We start from the raw sequence: 18,671 nt of genomic DNA, 5'->3' as shown, positions 1-18,671 counted from the left end.
TTAGCTTTGTATCTGTCTCTATCTCTTGCCTCTATCACGGCACTTTGATGCATTTGCTTTGCTAATATTTTTAAGTTGTTTGCACTAAAACTATTCTCGCGGTTGGCATGAGAGCGATTTATACGCCATACCTGTTGTCTCCATGGAAACCAGGGTCCACACGACAAGAACGTCATTTCTGAGAGTCCGTCTCGTCTTTGTTATGATCTGTATTTTCAACGTGTGTCCACAAAGATATATTTATGGTTTCATTGTATTTGTTTGTTGTTTCCCCTGTATCCACATCATGCCTCCGCCTGTTTTCTGTTGTGACCAAGTCAACCAATTACTTCCATAAAACCTCCCCCTCGTACATTTGTTGTTTTGCTATTTCTCCCTAATCCAATTAGGTTTTGTTTTGGACTGTTCCATTCAGACCCATAATCCGTCATGTTGCGGCATAGTGGTGCGGAATGCACACCATTCGTTGAATTGCTTCTAAATTCCATGAAACAGTCAGGACTGTTTGTCATTACACATTTTGAAGCACGTGTAACGAAATGTGTTAATCCATCAAAGCTTTACATATATTGCTTTTTGTATCTAACGGCTTCTCTGCTCCTGACACAGAGACCCTGGTAAATCAGTTTCTCTGTGGGTCTTCCCCCAGGTGGCGATGTGGAGCAAACCGCGCGTCCAAACCAGACGGGCACTCAGCGCGCATCCACTCGGTATAAAACATGAAAACAATGCTTAAAGAACTCGTCAGGAAGGTGATGACCTTCAGGATTTGTCATCAAATTAAACATTTAATAATTCTGCCATAGCTGCATACAGAAAAGCTTCTGACCCGCAGACAATAATCTTCGCCCTTTCTGGCTCCGTAATGCATTCGGAGTTTAGCTAATTGACTACACAGGTGTTGAGGTAGTATTGTGTGCGTGCGCACGTGCGTGTGTGTGTGCGTGTTGTGTGTTACATTTATGCATGCGTGCGTCCGTGTGCGTGTGCACGTTCAGAGAACCTCTTGAACCCCAAGAGGTCTCTCTGTAATGATCAGGTTGACATCCTCTGGTCCCCATGGAAACACAGCTAGAGGATCAGACCTCTGACCTCTTTGTGGTCAACACGCCGCATGGAGTCTGGAATCTCCTCCTTAAACGTCTGATGGTGCTGGAGGTGACTATGACAAAGGTGGTAATGAAGATGGTGCTTTGCTTAAGACGTGGTTGAGGCAATGATGGTGGAGGAGGAGGTGGTGATGATGATGATGAAGATGGGTGAGGAGGACAAAGGTTGATAATGAATATTATGGAGGAGAGGATGGAGATACAGGGGTGATGAAGATGAGGGTGGTGATGAGGTTGAAAGTGAGGAGGGTGGTGATGGTGGTTGTGTTTTCGCGTAGCTTGCATGGCATGAGAATAATGATAATAATAAACAGAAGAATAATAATGTTCTCCTGGCTAACGAGGCTCTTCAGGGCTGTGATTGAACGGCTGTGTGTGTGTGTGTGTGTGTGTGTGTTTGTGGGGGGGGGGGGGGGGGGGACTCTGGACCGTTTCTGTGGAAACCGCTACTCCATTCAGCTCCTGAATGGAGTAGTGAACCATGGCTGTTTAACCACATCCTACGGGATGCGGTTAAACAGCCATGGTTCACGCGTATGCAAAAAAAAAAAACACTAGTGGTTTGAAGTATTGTAAGTGTAAATTCATTATTATAGGTAAGGCTTTTATTAGCACTATTACATGTATAGAGTGGTTAATAATAATAATAATAATAATAATAATAATAATAATAATAATAATAATAAAAGTGGATAAAGAAGACAGAAAGATGGAGCTAACTGTTGTCAACCTCTAAACAAGTAAAGCTTACGTTTTAAGCCTTTGGTGATTGAGACCTTTGACCCCGGGGCGAATAACATGGCGGATGTCTCGGGCTCTGCGGAGTGTACTGATAGACGGACTGTTCTTAGACGGAGAACCGCGTGATGGCAGAATCGAAGATCTGGCGATAAAACAGACACACACGCACACACACACCCCAGGCGGAAGGACGATGGATTGAACCCCATGCTTCATCCCAGGGTTCTCTTGGTTTGACTTTGAAAACTTCAAATCCCTAGTAAAAGTAAGGGAATACTTTATTTATCCTGGAAAATTTCTGTCACACAATGAAATAAGTGATAAAAGAAATAACACAAGAGTAAGGCAATAACATTGAAATGTGAAGTATAGAAATATATGCATTTAAACATGATACGTACACAGAATATAAAAATAGTTAACGCTCCTTGAGATATTTTGGCATCTTGGAGAGCAAGGCCCTGTCAATTTAAGATCCTTAACCTCCACTTATAGCATTTTATAAACATCCATAACATGTTATAACCTGTAATGGCTAAGGATTGAAGTTAAAGGGTGTCATGAAACCTGCAGTTTTCAGGAACTTTTCTCTTTTTAATCAATTAACTCTAGATGTGAATCTCGGTTCAGTTTACACTTATTAACCATTCATGTCTCTATACAGCACATCCTAGTCAGACACCACAGATAGAATACGCACACACGCACACACATACACGCACAGAGATCCAGGAATGCAGAGGAACGAGGTGTTGGTCTGAGGTAAAACATCAGCTGGATCACCGGAACGACACTTCTGCTGCATTTCTCCTCCAGCCTCCCCCCCCCCCCCCCCCCCCCCCCCCCACCCCCCACCCAAGGGCCCCAGACTCAGGGAACGGCGGGACTTACACATCACCACCCGCCGCAAGTCCTGGGATGGAGGGAACCCCCACTGAGGACACACCTGCTTATGGCCCAGGTGTGTGCCATAAGCAGGGGGCATAGTGTCTGTGCCCCCCTCCCCAAACCCCAACCTCCCAATACAGCTCAGCCCCGCTCTGGTCCTGTTTATAGCTCCTGATCCGCTCCCGCCGTAAGTCCGCTCCGTGTCTTCCCTGTCTCATGTTCCCGGCTCCAGAAGTAGGTCAGTATGTGCTTTGTATTATTCAGCAACTGGAAGGAAGAATCCGGACTGTGATCTGGCAGCCAGTCCGAGGTGTGCGTGCGTGTGTGTGTGTGTGTGTGTGTGTGTGTGTGTGTGTGTGTGTGTGTGTGTGTGTGTGTGTGTGTGTGTGTGTGTGCGTGCGTGCGTGTGTGCGTGTGTGTGTGTGTGTGTATTAAATGTGAACAATATTATCCTGGTGCTGTACAGTATGTGTTTATCGATTGTGTGTGTGTGTGTGTGTGTGTGTGTGTGTGTGTGTGTGTGTGTGTGTGTGTGTGTGTATATATAGACTGTAATCTCTACATCCTATGCTGCGATGAACCCCTAACACGTGGAATATTAGGCTCATGTTATGATTTTGAAAAAAGGTTTGGATCCTATTTAATTATTTCAGTGAACAATTTTGGTTATTCTCAGCCATATTCGTAAGTCACTTCAGATAAATTTGTTTCTTTGCGTCTAGGTGAAAACATGAATGAAAGCGTCTCTTAACAGGTAAAAACATGAATAAACATGTGTCTCTGAAAGACTAAAGTTGACAACATGAATAATGGGTCTATTTACAACGAGGTAAATACATGAATAAACGTGTCTCTTACCGACTAAAGGGGGACCGCATGAATAATGGTGTATTTGAGGTGAGGTGAAGACATGAATAAACGTGTCTCTTACCGACTACAGGGGACCACATTAATAATGAGTATATTTACAACAAGGTGAATACATGAATAAACGTGTTGTCTGTCTGTCTGTTTAGCCACAAACAGACAGGCAGACATGTTTCTTAACAACAACAAAATGTCAACAACGCAAAATACCCTTCAACCAAACGGAGTAGACACGCAATAGAGGACACACCCAAGTTTTTTACACAGCCAGACAACTGTTTATTTTGATGTCGGTGTGAGTGGGTTCAACTTCTCGGTCACTTAACCCATCTGTGTTTGGCACATCTCTTTTACAACAGTGCTCATTATAATGCTCATTATAACATTTTTAGTTAATTGCGTGATAGGAGGTCGTCCTTAAGAAACCAGGTAGAGAAACAGTAAGTGTGTGTGAGTGTGTGTGTGTGTGTGTGTGTGTATGTGTGTGCGAGTGTGTGTGTGATTGTGTTTATGCGTATATGTGTGTGTGCGTCTATGTTTTTGTTTGTGTTTATGTGTGTGTGTGTGCGTTTTATTGTGTGTTTGTGTGTGTGTGTCTGTGCAGTTGAGAGACAGGAATGAGGTCGTACTAATCAGAACACATAACACTCTGATTGGTGGCTGTGAAGGCATTGCCTAGCAACAGAGGAAATTGTTTATCCCTCTCATGCTGTTCCTCAGGGTCGCATGCACACACACACACACACACACACACAGTAACACACAGGTACACATACACACACACACACACACACACACACACACACACCCAAACACACTAACACACAGATGCACACATAAGCACGGAGGCACACACACACACACACACACACACACACAGCCAAACACACTAACACACAGATGCACACATAAGCACGGAGGCACATACACACACACACGCACACACACACACACACACACACACACACACACACACACACACACACACGAACACACACACACACACACCTGTAAGTTGACGTCCTGAAACTAGCTGACCTAAACCATCTTCAATATATGAATACTTTATACAGTATTATTATAATGATACTGATATTCGTGTTTAAATTATATTTTCTATTGCCTTTAAATATTCATAACATATCTTATATAATGTTTGCTGAGGTAGCCACCCATACTGTTTAATGTCTTTCATGTTGTCCACATCTGCAAACTTTGATGTTCTTTGCTGCTTTACCGGATGGGTTTCTTATGGAAAATATGTTCTAAAATCAGTGAGCTTCACCGATTAAATAAAGGTTACATAATTTGACTCAATAGCCCCAAATTAGGAGTGTCTCTGTATTCCTATTCCTCTGTGGAGGGTTTTCTGTCCTGGGTTAAGGGCCGTCTCAGCCTGTCTGAACTGAACCATCTCTCAGCCACCCTATTGTCTTAAAAGTGGCGTTCTGGATGTAGGAGCTACTTCTAATACATATTTATCAGAATCTGTGATTTGCTCGACTACAACTACATTTTAATGCATGGGTTTAACCCTTCAAAATAGTGTGTAAAATGATACCAACATTACAACTTCTGCCTTGACACCCATGTGATCTTATCTTAGATGGCAGTTACATTCTTCTTAAGTGATACTCTGTGAGGCAGAGGTGTGAAAGATCTTGTTCGATCCCGCCCTGATAAGAACTAGAACCGTATGATCAACGTGTTGGAGCAATGGTTTATGAGGATGGAATGCTCATCAATCATCATGATGATGATTGATGAGCTGAGAGTAAGCTGTAGAGACACACGGCGGTTTGATAAGCACCTTAAGGCTAACAGTGTAGCATGCTGCATGGCGAGAGAAAGTGACAGAGACAGAGACAGAGAGAGAGAGAGAGACAAACAGAAAGAGACAAATATAGAAAGAGAGACAGAGAGCTAAAGATACACAGAAAGAGACACTGAAAGAGACAAATATTTAAGTAAAGATAGAGACATACAGAGAACAGCTGTGAACAGCAGCTTGGAGTGTGTGTGTGTGTGTGTGTGTGTGTGTGTGTGTGTGTGTGTCATCCTGTTAATTAACCGCTCCACTAATTGGTTAATGACGGGTTGGGCCATCGTTCTCCTTTGATTCGTGCTATTCACAGTCTGTCTATATATTTTGTCGCACTCCTCCCAGCTAAACGTTTACAAAACCAAATGGAAATTCAACAAAGAATCAACTTCATCTCTGAATCGAATCTATGGCACTACAGGTGTGCGCCCGTAACCATTTGCTGACTAACTACATACATTCAATCCTGTTGTTTGCTCAGCATACTCTGTACAAACATATGTAGAACTCATTTAATCTTATTGTAATTCATTTGTTCTATTTAGTCAATTACTTCATTTAATATTCATACTTATATTTACCCTATTCACTCCCATGCGTTAAATTACGCATTTATCATTAACTGTTTAAGCACAGATGAGGAAGAAGGCAAAGTAAGCTGCTGGTTGTATGGGACTAATGCAACATTGAAGTTGACTAAACATACCAACTAACATTAGGAAAACAAATGAGGGCGAATCTCGTCACTGGTGTGGTGAGGAGGAATGGGGAGGTATCTGACCCGTGCGGACATGGAGGGTCTATGGTTGCCATAGTGACCGCATCCAGTTACAACACCCCCGCCCCTATGACTACAAGGACAGCTGTTTACACAAAAGATACTTTCACTGATATGTGATAGTTTGGAAGAACGGCCTTAGAACAGAGGAATAGAGGGATGCTGGTTAGAATCCCAAGTCCTCCTGGCTGGGTTGAGCAATTCTTGAGAAAGCTGTGTGTGTGTGTGTGTGTGTGTGTGTGTGTGTTTGTGTGTGTGTGTGTGTGTGTGTGTGTGTGTGTGTGTGTGTGTGTGTGTGTGTGTGTGTGCGTGTGCGTGTGCGTGTCTGTGTGTGTGTGCGTGTTCTTAGTTTGGTTGCAGTGACCAGATTTCTTCTGTTGATTTTTTTGTTTGCTTGACCCTGAATTCTGGGTTACGGTGGGATAATCCGAAGGGAGGACCAATCATATCACAGGTCTTAATCTGAGACTTTGGCATAATGTGTGTGTGTACGTGTGTGTGTGTGGGGGGGGGGGGGGGGAGTGCGAAGTGGTTTTGTTATGCAACACACACTTAAAACATGATGCCATTGCACAGCAACATAACCACTCAGCAACGCGTCAATGTTTTCAGGATGTCTTACCTTTTGTTTTATAGACACACCTGACACTTGAGTAACCTATATAACCACATGGGTTACAGGTGCTTAATACACCAGCACAGCCAGTATGCCCCTGGGGTGTGGGATACTGGCTTTCGTCTAGGAAGGTTCTGGTGAAATTGTAGAATCAGCCTTGGTCCAAGTTGTTGCTTCAGCTAACATTATGCATTTAGGTGCTTTTTATACTCTTTACCTGCCATCATACATTACATTGTATAATGTATGGAAGCCCACCAACGCTTTCCTTACTTTATTAGTTACTTTATTAGTATGTTAATGAACTCGACATATTTGGTAGAAGTTCTGCTTCAGAGAGATGCTGCAATAACAATTTAAACTCCAGGTTTAACTTTAACTTCGATTTTAAAGGCTTTAAAACTTAAAGACATTTAAAACCAACGCGATTTTCCACCCCCTTTCGGCCTACATCATTCTCTCTACTCTACCGCGGGTCTCATAATGAGAGTCTCGTCAAACCATCCACACGAGTGTGACCTATACGGGAGATCCCCCGTCCGGATCCAGGGTCCGTAGCAAGCAGCTCCTGGAATAAACATGCCCCGCCCCCTGAGCCCCGGGGTGTGTCACGTCATAGACGTCAGGCTCCGCACATGGAGAGAAATTGAGGTCCGACCAGCCCAGATAGGATCACTCATTCCTCCTCCCTCGAAGAGTGACGACCTGCCGTGCCTCCTCCGCGGACGACTGTTGGTCTCTCTGGGTCTGCTGGAGGAGTTACCACAACGGGGCACCACCAACTCTCTCCCTCTCTCTCTCTCTCTCTCTCCCTTTGGTCTAGTCTTTGGTTGTAACTCCCGTCAGCTTTCTGGATTTATAGTCGGCACTTGACGTGAGAAAGACATGGAGAAAATGGCCAGACATCTGTCCCCCTCCAACGGCGTCCTGAAGTCCTTGCTGGAGAACCCGCTCAAGCTGCCCTTCCAGCACGACGGAGGTAAGGCGGGCTGCGGGGGGCTCCTGCGTCCTGTGGCGGGGGGGCTGTTGTCGGTAAAACAGTAAACACCGAGGCTCCGCGCTCTCTGCGTCTGACATATGGACGCATTGCCAGACGCGCTGACCTGCGCAGCCACATTCCGACTTCAAACGACCACAAGTCACCGAGCGCTTCGTCATTTTTGCGTTTTACCACGTTCTACATGTACAAATGCATCAAACAATACTCGATTTTGAATAATTCTGCGTTCTGTGACAACTGCATTGACACAAAAACATCATTCAGACGTGCAGTAGTGTTTATTCAGCTTCGATATAGGTGCGTGTGGTGCGTGTATGACCGATTTGTGGAAAGCAACAACAAACTCTGTTTGTGTGTGTGTGTGTGTTTGTGTGTGTGTGTGTGTGTGTGTGTGTCTGTGCGTGTGTGTGTGAGTGTGTCATTTTCATGATAAAGACGGAAACGATTATGTCCTTCGCGCTAGTCTTGAAGCCTTCGTGTGCAGCACTTCTTCATCGATCAAGAACGATTTCCTAATCGATGTCCTCCATGGAAGGCACTGATCCTATCTGATCATATAGGTTGCTATATTATTGTATGAATTGATTATTCTACAGTGGCCCAGCTACTTGTCAGTATTTTGTGTAACTATGTTAGCCTACTATCGATTGTAATTAATGAGCAACCCTTATTGTACTCTAATGTTGACTAAGCCCTCTGGAGCAAGCGATTGATCAGCTCGTTAAAGGTACTATTTGAGCAGACTCAGAGACAGATGATTAACCCTGTAAGACCCTGAATTACAATGCTGTAATTACGATGTGAATGTGTATTTTCTTTTAAACTACATTTACATAGTCAATGGAGCTTATCTTTGTCCTCGCAATGCTATTGGCTGGTAAATGTGATTTTAGGTCCGGCACTCTGGCCATTAACTACCTACTAACATAACCTGCAAACTTTCCTTCAAGAGACTCCTTAGTTTTTTTGGACTGGATTTGTCAAGATTCAAGAAAAATGCCTACAAAAAATGTTGGGGTGATTATTTGAATGTCTAGATCATGTAGATATCTAGTTATTGTGGAATACATTAATCTAATTTGATTGAGAGCTTGTTTGGTCTGTGTTGTATATATCACAACCGTGCGTGAGGGTGGTAATCCAAATACCTTGTGCTCCTTTCACGTTCCACCGGGAAGTGCACTTCTTACATGTTCCCATATGGAAAAAGATAGAAATAGAAGATTTTTTAGGGTTATTATTATAAAGAAGTTCTAAATGTGTTTTCTATTTAAAAATGTAATGTTTAGACCAGAATATGATTAAAAAATACTTTACTATTTCTCTAGCAAATTTATGTTTTAATTGAATCTTTGGGGGATGCTTGTATTAATGTCCTGTTGCTCAGAGACAGTTGGGAAGGGAACAGGTGGGAATGGTTCAGTGGTCTGGGGAGATGCACGTATTATTTTGGTATGATAAGGAGGATAGTTGCATTGAAATTAGGGTTATAACCACCCCCTAGTCTATCTATTCCTTATCTACTACAATATAAAATGTGTATGTATGTATGTTTTTATGTATATATGTATACTCATATGTTTAAAGGTCCTATAGCATGAAAAATTCCCTTTAGGAGGTTTTCTAACATTTATATGAGTTCCCCTAGCCTGCCTATGGTCCCCCAGTAGCTAGAAATGACCTTAGGTGTAAAACGAGCACTAGGTATCCTGCTCCGCCTTTGAAAAATGAAAGCTCAGACGCTCCGATTTCGAATTTGGCCTCATATGTCGTCATAAGGGGCCAAGTTACCTCCCCTTTCTCTGCCTTATCCGGCCAGAGAATTTGGCCCGCCAATGAGCCAATGAGCTACAACCGTGTGAGTGCCACATATGTGTTTGTGTCAATATACACACTGTACAACTGTGTTGTACACTTCTTTGTTATTTGGATAACCGTTCTGCTGATGGTGTTATGGCGCATAACACGCAATATAAGGTAAGGTAAAGCTCCCATTTGGTGAAAAGACTAGAATGCGTCGGATTCTCTGACGCCTCTGGTACTTCCACAACGAGGCTTGTAGCGGGGGTTATCTTGGCCATGGTTGAGAAGGAATTTGGGAAAAGGAACTTTGGCTTTGACTCCCTGAAGTCTGGATTGAACCGCGACATGGAGAAGAATGGGATTGTTACCCGGGGCTCAGGCGGGAGACAATCCCGGGCAACAATCCCTTTCTCCTGCATGTCAGCGGTGGTGCTCCACCGCCGCCGAGAACGGCAATCCTTTTCTCCCCCTCCATGTCGCCGCTCAGTCTGTACTTCAGATTGACGTGGAAGTGGAAGAACCAGAGACGTCAGATAACCCGACGTAGTCATTTGAGATTCATATTATATTATTATTTAGATATAGATCTCCAGGGCTCCCGCCGGAGCACCCGGAGTGTTCTAGAATATTTACAGAACAAGGCCAAAAGCTGTGTACGCCTCCGGATGATATTATGAATCCGAGCCATTGCGATACATCCACTGTAAACACTAGTGCATGGCACCGTGGCGGCAAGCTGCTCAGGGCTACATCCACACCCTCCACCTCGACCCGTCTCTAAAAAACGGCACGTTTGTCGAAAGCTCATTGTGGGACTGGCTCGTAGTGGCTGTAATTCTGCACTAAGGCTGAATTTCTTGAACGTCTTCAAGTACTGTATTAGGGGCCCACTAACACCTTTATAAAAGCATCGATAAAGTAGCATGCCATGGGACCTTTAAAAAAAAATTTTCATTTCAGAATGCCAAGTAAAGTTGTGACTGCATCCAAAATGAGGGGAGTGATTTTTACATGGAATCAGACAACACTGATACAATCGACGAAGATGAAGATGACAAAGTGGATCACCCACAAAACAAATCACCCACTGCGACTGCCCAAACCAATGTGTGCGGACATTGTGCCTCAACCAAACAAACACACCATGCCCCATGACCGGGATCCGGGATCATTGGCTGAGAACAGATTTTGATCAGTCCCAATACTGATCTCTCTGGAGTAGATATCACCGGGGATGCCGTTTCACTCCCCCCACCACTGGAGTACTTCCAGAAGTTTGTTTCAAAAGACGTGATTCCACATTTTGGCAAAGCTCTCAATATGTCGAGGAAAGACCTACTGAACAGGGGACACACCATTTCAGGCACACTTAGCATTATCTTTCAAACCATGGTGAACACAACCCACAGCACACCAAAGAGAGGGTGGCCGTCTTCAGGCAATGGGAGCCCAGCAACACAGAAAGTGTTGAGGAGCCCTCTGAATGCTCTGAAGAGACCGTTCTCAGGTGATGGGAGTTCATCAAGCGGGGTCCCAGCCAAGAGGCATTTTTACAACCCCCCCAACGGATGTACGTACCCGTGCCAGAGAAGACGAACAGAGGACCTTGCAGATACTGCACTTAAAGATTCACCACCACCTCATTGCAGCAAGTGTAACGTTCGTCTTTGCTTTTCTGAGGAAAACCACTGTTTGTGGGACTACCAATGCAAATAACATGGCTGAACACTGGAACTGGGAAAGACACACTTTTTTTTACACTTTTTCCCTCATTTTTATTTATTAATAAATTATTTTTCAAAAATAAATATGACTGTTGTCCGATTAGTATTCATGTTATATACTGTCATGGGGCTGAATAAGTAATCAACCCTGCAACTGAACCCCTTGTTTTTCGCTATATATGTTGTGCGTACAGACCATGTGCGTACAAATACAGAAATTCTGCTCCAAGCTAAGGCCAACGTTGCGTTATTAAAACCTTTTCCCAAAACTTTACTATAAAACAAATGTTTTAAAAATGGGTTAGGGGTTGTCTTGCGCAACAATGCCTACAGGTAGACTTAGGACATTGGGGTTTAAACCCAGAACATTTTGTGTGTGTGTCAACAGTTACCAACATACACCTTTGAGTTTTTCATACTTCATAGTTGCTTTCTGCCACAAACTTCTCAGAAAGAAATTCTTCTACGTGCAAACCGTACTGTAAACCAAACCTCAAACTCTACGTATATGTATCTGTGTGTGTGTGTGTGTGTGTCAGGGCTCTGCAAGGATAAGGAAAAGGAGAAGAACCTTGAGGATGAGGGCGGTGCCGGCCCCCAGTCGGCCTTCCTGGGGCCCACGCTGTGGGACAAGACGCTGCCGTATGACGGGGACAACTTCCAGCTGGAGTACATGGACCTGGAGGAGTTCCTGTCGGAGAACGGTATCCCCGCCAGCTCAGCGCAGCACGCAGAGCAGCAGGACGGCCGAGGGGCCAGCTCGGGGCCCCAGCGGCCCCCTTCCTCCTCTTCCCCCTCCTCTCCCTCCCCCTCCTTCTCCTCCTCCCCTTCAGTGAGGGCCACCATCTCCGGTCTGCCCGGGCCCCCGGGGCCCCAGGACCACATGCAGAAGAACAGCATAGCAGGTAACTCACACTTTTACAGTAACACACAAAGATGCATGCACGCGTGCACAAACAAACATACACACACATACATACACACGACCACACACACACACACACACACACACACACACACACACACACACACACACACACACACACACACACACACAATCAGTAGATTACCAATGAATGAACCTTGACTGTGGCTATGAGACTTTGAGCTCCCAGAATGCACCTGGTGTGCTGTTGGTTTTGTGAACAGCTACACGTGTGTCTAATAGTACATCAATTGTTGTGTTCATACGTCAGATTGGTGCATTGTAGGCACAACTTGGTTGGGTTTGTGTTTTTAAAAGTTTGGAAGGAGTTTAGTGGAGTCCAGACCATACCATCTCCTTACCAGCCTGTTGCTGTCCACTAACCTCTCTGTCTGACTTTATATAAACAGAATGTGCAAAGCTAGCTTCAGTGTCCAAGAAGAGGACGCTTTGCAACTTAATTTGGTTACTTCATCAAAGAACCAATTCTGACCAATGTCAGAATTCAAATTTCCTAATTTTATTATGAAATGTTCCAGGTACTTGGAGAAATGTTCCAAGTACCATTCTCAATCCTTCAAAGTACCAAATGGGGGTACACGTACCCCCATTTGAGAACTCCTGCTTTAAGGAGAAGGCTACTCTCCCACTTAGCAACACTAGCACAAGCATTGGTTTGCAGCAACTTCCCACAGATCAGACAAAAAGAAAATAAATAACTACCTCTATAAAAGTTGTGTAGAAGAACAACTTATTGAAAACAGATGTGGAGAGGGAGATTGTGATTCAGCGTTCTTCACGTTCAGTACTTCATAGTTCTGATATGGAGAAACATCTGCTCAAAGTCTGTGTCCATGGCATTTGTGTTAGAGGTCAGTTTAATGCAATTCGGTTTTGATTGAACTAATGTCACATTGGCTGGAGCAAACGCGGTACAACAAACGCTGTGGTTGGGGAGGAACCCCTAGTGTTGTTGTTGGATCTTCATCACCTCCGACTTCCTCAAAACCTCTAGCCCCACCTGACCCCATACAGGCTATCATCATCTGTTTCCATCTCTTATGGATGTCTATTTCATCTGGCGACAGATGGTAAGCCATACCATAATAACATACTCAGAATAACTGTCTCTAGTTGGTATCAACACATAACTGTTAGCTACTGAGTCTTACCTGTATAGTCTTACTGAAAGTGCCTTACCTGTGATCTTACCTGTGATCTTACCTGTAGAGTCTTACCTGTAGAGGCTAACCTGTAGAGGATACCTGTAGAGTCTTACCTATATAGTCTTAACTGTGGATCCTTACCTATAGAGTCTAACCTGTAGATCCTCACTTGTAGAGTCTTACCTGTAGAGTCTTACCTTTAGTCTTACCTGTAGTATTACCCGTAGAGTCTTACCTGTAGAGCTATACCTGTAGAGCCCTACCTGAAGAGTCTTACCTGTAGAGTCTTACCTGTAGAGTCTCACCTGAAGAGTCTCACCTGAAGAGTCTCTCCTGTAGAGTCTTCCCTGTAAAGTCTTACCTGTAGAGTCTCACCTGAAGAGTCTCACCTGTAGAGTCTTACCTGTAGAGTCTTACCTGTAGAGTCTTACCTGTCCCACCACACCTGTTTCCCCTTATCAGTAGTAGCATCTCAGCTGTAGTATCTCCCCTGAAGTGCTGTACTTGTAGCATGTTACCTGTAGAGTATCATTTGAGATATCTCCCCTGCCGCATCTCACCTGGAGTATGTTACCTGTAGATGAGCTTTACCTGTGTATCCCCACCTGCAGCACATTACTTTGGTCAGCATCTTACCTGTAGATCCTTATCTTTGGCCTCTTGCATGTCAATCCTTAGCGGCAAAATCTCACCTGTCGAGTTGCATCTGGTGTACTCGGTGGTGCAGCTGAGGCCAGCAGCCCCCATCGCAGTGAAAACATTGCCTTGTTCGGTAAACAAACACAGGCGATACATGATCCCGCTGGCTGAGTGGTGAGTGGCATTGTGAGTGTGTAGTGTTGGATTCCGTCTCACAGCGTAGCATGCACTTGTGTTTTGTTTGAAGCAGACCGGTCGCTCCGTTCTCACGTGAGCTCGTCTGGCCCTGCCCTGCTCGTGTGCTGCCATGGACGGACACATGCAGACACCCTGAGCTGCGAAACATCTCTCTCTCTCTCTCTCTCTCTCGCGCTCTCTTGCTCGCTCACTCTGTGTAACACTCCATTTCCTCTGAACCCCCCCCCCCCCCCCACCCTGCCCCCTCCTGTTTTTCTCTGGTCTCAGGAACAGTGTGTTCCCAGCCATGATCACATGGGCCTGGAGGTGCTCTGCGTCACGTGACCACAGCTCAGCTAGACTTCTGGTTGGTTGAGGCTCCACACTCGCTCAGACCTCAACAACAACATAGTTTGGCGCGAGGCCCCTGGCTGCGTGCAGCAGGCGAGCCCACTGTAGTGTCGCGGGCGGTACCACAGCACGCTACAGCCTGACATGCAGACAGAGGCTGCAGGCGGCCCGCTGTAGGTCCTCGTGGTAGTGGAGGGTTGCCAGTTCGAATCTCAGCCTTTGGTAGACTCATAACAGCCCACTTGTCCCATTAGGCTGGCTGTTGCCCTGAATGAGGTGAAAGTTTGAATTGTCTGCTGAAAGGTGGGATGATATGTTGAATGTTTGAATTTGTGAATTTTATAATGAATGCATGAATGTTATGGTGAGTGTTATGATGTGAATTCAAAGGTGAACGGGTGAATATTCTGGCTAATGTGTGAATGTTAGGGTGAATGAGTGAATGTTTTGGCAAATGTGTGAATGGTACGGTGAATGTGTGAATAGTAAGATGATTGCATGAATATAAAGATGAATGTGTGAATGTTAAGATGAATGTGTGAATGTAATCATGAATGCATGGGAATGTATGAGAATGTAAGATTAATATTTGAATGGGGGATGTTATAATTAATGTTTGAATTTTATGGTGACGGTTACAATGAATGTCTGAATGCCAAGATTAATACTTGAATGGGGGATGTTATTAATTAATGTTTGAATGTTATGGTGAAGGTTACAATGAATGGGTGAATGCTACGATGATTCATTTGTGATTGTTGTCATAGCACAGGGAAGGTGGCGTCTAGTGCCTAACTGGTCTGTGGACTTTGGTCTGTCAGTGTTGTGCTGGTGAGGGTCAAGAGATGAAAGGTCAAACAGAGCTGCATTCCAAGGTGTTAGTCAAGCTGTATTACTGTCTCCGATAATTCAACACAGGATCCCAAGATGAAAGATTTATAAACCTAGCTTGCTGCGACCGGAGCTAACCTTAGGTTGCCAAGATGGGAGATAACATGGCTTGTGAGGACAGGAGCTTACATGAGCTTAGTTATGATGGTAGCTGACCTTAGCTAGTTGGGATGATGGCTAAACATAGCTTTATTAAATTTATTTTTAATGTTAAATTGCTTGGTATTATTTGGTAGCTAGGTCCCACTTATAAAGCTATTGCTCTTAACCTTGGTTAGCACTATTTAAACTATTCTACTATAGTATTTCAACTATTCTACTCTACAGTGCTATTTTAATGTGTACTACTGACCAACTATTTCAACAGATTCACCAAGCAGGCCAAACTTGCTTGTTATCGTTGGCTCCTCAGTGCTGTGTTTCTGTGAATGGAACCATGGCAATGTCTGACCCAGACAGATGGGGGGGGGGGGTCTTGTTGTGTGAATTCTGGAGCAACCTTTAAACAGAACTGATGGCCACACGCTGCCAGCTGGGATGACACAGTCCTTAACCACGGAAACTTCTGGTCTTGCCAAGAGTTCCCTGCAGGCTAGAATAGCAGGTGTAGCAAAGCTAGCATAGCAGGTGTAGCAGGCTTTGACTTCCAAGGACATCCAAACAAACCATGCTTCCGCTACATAGGTATGAAGGTATTATTGTAGCAAAAGTCTTTAGCACCTGTAACTGCAGATTTTGAATGCGTACACTAAAGTCACAGTAAATTTGAAGTCGTATATATTTAATTTGCATGTGTACTCTTAAGTCGCAAATGTGTAACAGTACATTTGAAGTCGTAAATATTTTTTCTACCATTGTAAACACAAAATGGGGTCTACGAGTACGCAAGTCTGTGTTACAGGTGCACAAATCCTTTTGCTACAATCATTGTTGGTGCAAAACATATTCGCACACCCGTGTTTCATAATCTGAGAACATGCCCAAAATGTGTGCATTCGTAAACCAAAATTTTGAACTAATGCATCAGAAGTTGCACATCTGTGAAAAATGTCCTCACAAATAAAATGATATAGAACGCTATGTTGATTCAACATTTTAATGACAGGCATAAGTCTATATCATTTTATTTGTGAGGAAATTTTTCACAGATGTGCAACTTCTGATGCATTAGTTCAAAATGCTGGTTTACGAATGCACACATTTTGGCCATGTTCTCAGATTATGAAATACGGGTTTGCGAATGTGTTTTGCACCAGCTGCGCTTCAATGATTGTAGCAAAAGGATTTGTGCACCTGTAACACAGACTTGCGTACTCCTAGACCCTATTTTGTGTTGTTGTGTACAATGGTAGAAAAAATATTTACGACTTCAAATGTACTGTTACACATTTGTGACTTTAGAAAAAAAAAAATCGATTGCAAACACAGGCTCTTGTTATAATTACAATCTCTAAGAGGTTGAGGCTTTGGCGTTAACGTGTAACCCTGACTCTCATATCAAACTCTGAATGCTGCGGAGGAAAGGGTATTGAGATCAATCATTGATTTGTTGACCTCTGAAACCCAATGGGATAGTATTCCTGGCTCTGTACTCCGCACTGGTATTAGGAAAAACAGGAGAACAAGCTGTTTAATCTGCACAGCAAATGGCAGCTGCATGACTTAACCTTTGACCCCCAGCACGATCAATAAGATTTCAATTGTCTGGTTTCGCCAGTGAAATGGAGATCAAGAGCGCTACGATGCCGTTACCGCCCATCTGCCCGCTGATCGGTCGCTACCATCGCAGGGTTACGTTCTCACGTTTCATAAAAATCAAAAACACAAAGTTCTAATGTTACACATTTAATTATTATATTATTTCTCTATAATCGATACGCTGACATCAATGTCACTAAACTATATAGAGAGCATTATATGAAATGCTTTATTACATATTTCATTGAACTACATAAAGACATGTCCTTAGTACTGTGGAGATTCCTGTGAAAGCTACCAGGTCAAAGCTACAATTGTTACTTAATAGAGGTAGTACATGCTATAGTTCTCTCATTATCTGTGTGGCTGTATTAGAGGCTAAAGTCTATTTCCAGAGAGGTTTGTTTGCATTCCCTTGACACATCTCAGTCGTAGTGGGCACTTAAGCTACTTGTTCTGCTGTGACAGTGCTTGAACAGGTCTGACTCGCTCCTGAGTAGCATCCCAAGTTAATGTATTACCTCCTCATCAGAGTGGGCTAGCTTCTCATTTGAGCGTATAGTTTTCTGTTATCATCCCATATTACTGTTTTAGCTTCTCATGTTGCTGTGTACGTTTCTAATATTTCCATGTATGCATCCCTTGTTGCTGTTTTATATCTACTGTTGTTTGAGTACAAATAAGAGTACCAGAGGAAAGAGCAAGTAGGTATAAAATAAAGAATTATAATATTACCCTTTGAAGGACAATTCCGGTATTTTGAACATTTCTGGTTTGTCTAGGATGAAATAGAGTGGTTAACTCCGAAATTTTTAACATTGATCCTGTCTCGCGTATTTGTCTAATTTCCAATCGCCCCTGCTAAGGGGGCTGAATGTTCAAAATACCGGAATTGTCCTTTAATTGAATGTAGTGTACGTTGAAGGCGTTTTGGAGTAAACATTTGGAGGTCATCTGATACAACAGACACAGGATCACATTGGCTTTCTGAATGGCCCCACTGATATATATATACACACACACACACACACACACAAAACACACACACACACACACACACACACACACACGCCTTGAGGTCCTTCAGAAGACTAAGGGTTATATGGTGGTTATAATATGGTTTGATGGTGGCCTGTGAAGTCCTTTGGGACTGGACATTGATTATGGCTTTACTTATAAAGTTTATTTGACTTCTGTCAATCAGTAGCTACTTCAGTATTGATTGATGGTTCGGTTTTATACCCAGCATTTGATTAATCTCAGTCTAATGAAGCAGATCTGAGCTTGACCCAAAACTGAATCGGCGACTTGTTTTGTCAACTTCATGTCTGAGTCCAATCAATTAGCAATGCGCGCTCCCACACCAGCTGAGGAATAGGAATATGCTTGTCAGCTGATGCCCAGAAGTCAATTTCCATGCTCGATATCCGTGAATTGCTTTTGGTGTCTAGATGGTGCTGCATTACCATCTTGTGG

The 18,671-nt window shown here is 43.7% G+C and overlaps 1 protein-coding gene across 1 annotated transcript in view; it reads left to right on the top strand.

Moving 5' to 3' along the window:
• Positions 1-7,504: 7,504 nt before the first annotated feature.
• hlfa (HLF transcription factor, PAR bZIP family member a) overlaps positions 7,505-18,671 on the top strand; it is a 13,948-nt gene continuing 2,781 nt past the window's right edge. The window contains exons 1-2 of the mRNA XM_079746132.1: positions 7,505-7,800; positions 11,888-12,253. Of these exons, the coding sequence (XP_079602258.1) occupies positions 7,707-7,800; positions 11,888-12,253 (460 nt within the window). The 5' untranslated portion in view covers positions 7,505-7,706. The remainder of the gene's footprint in view (positions 7,801-11,887; positions 12,254-18,671) is intronic.

The sequence above is a fragment of the Pollachius pollachius genome (genome assembly GCF_949987615.1).
Source record: "Pollachius pollachius genome assembly, chromosome: 11".
NCBI lineage: Eukaryota > Metazoa > Chordata > Actinopteri > Gadiformes > Gadidae > Pollachius > Pollachius pollachius.
The sequence above is the reverse complement of the archived record's forward strand: the minus strand, read 5'-3'. Positions and strand labels throughout refer to the sequence as shown.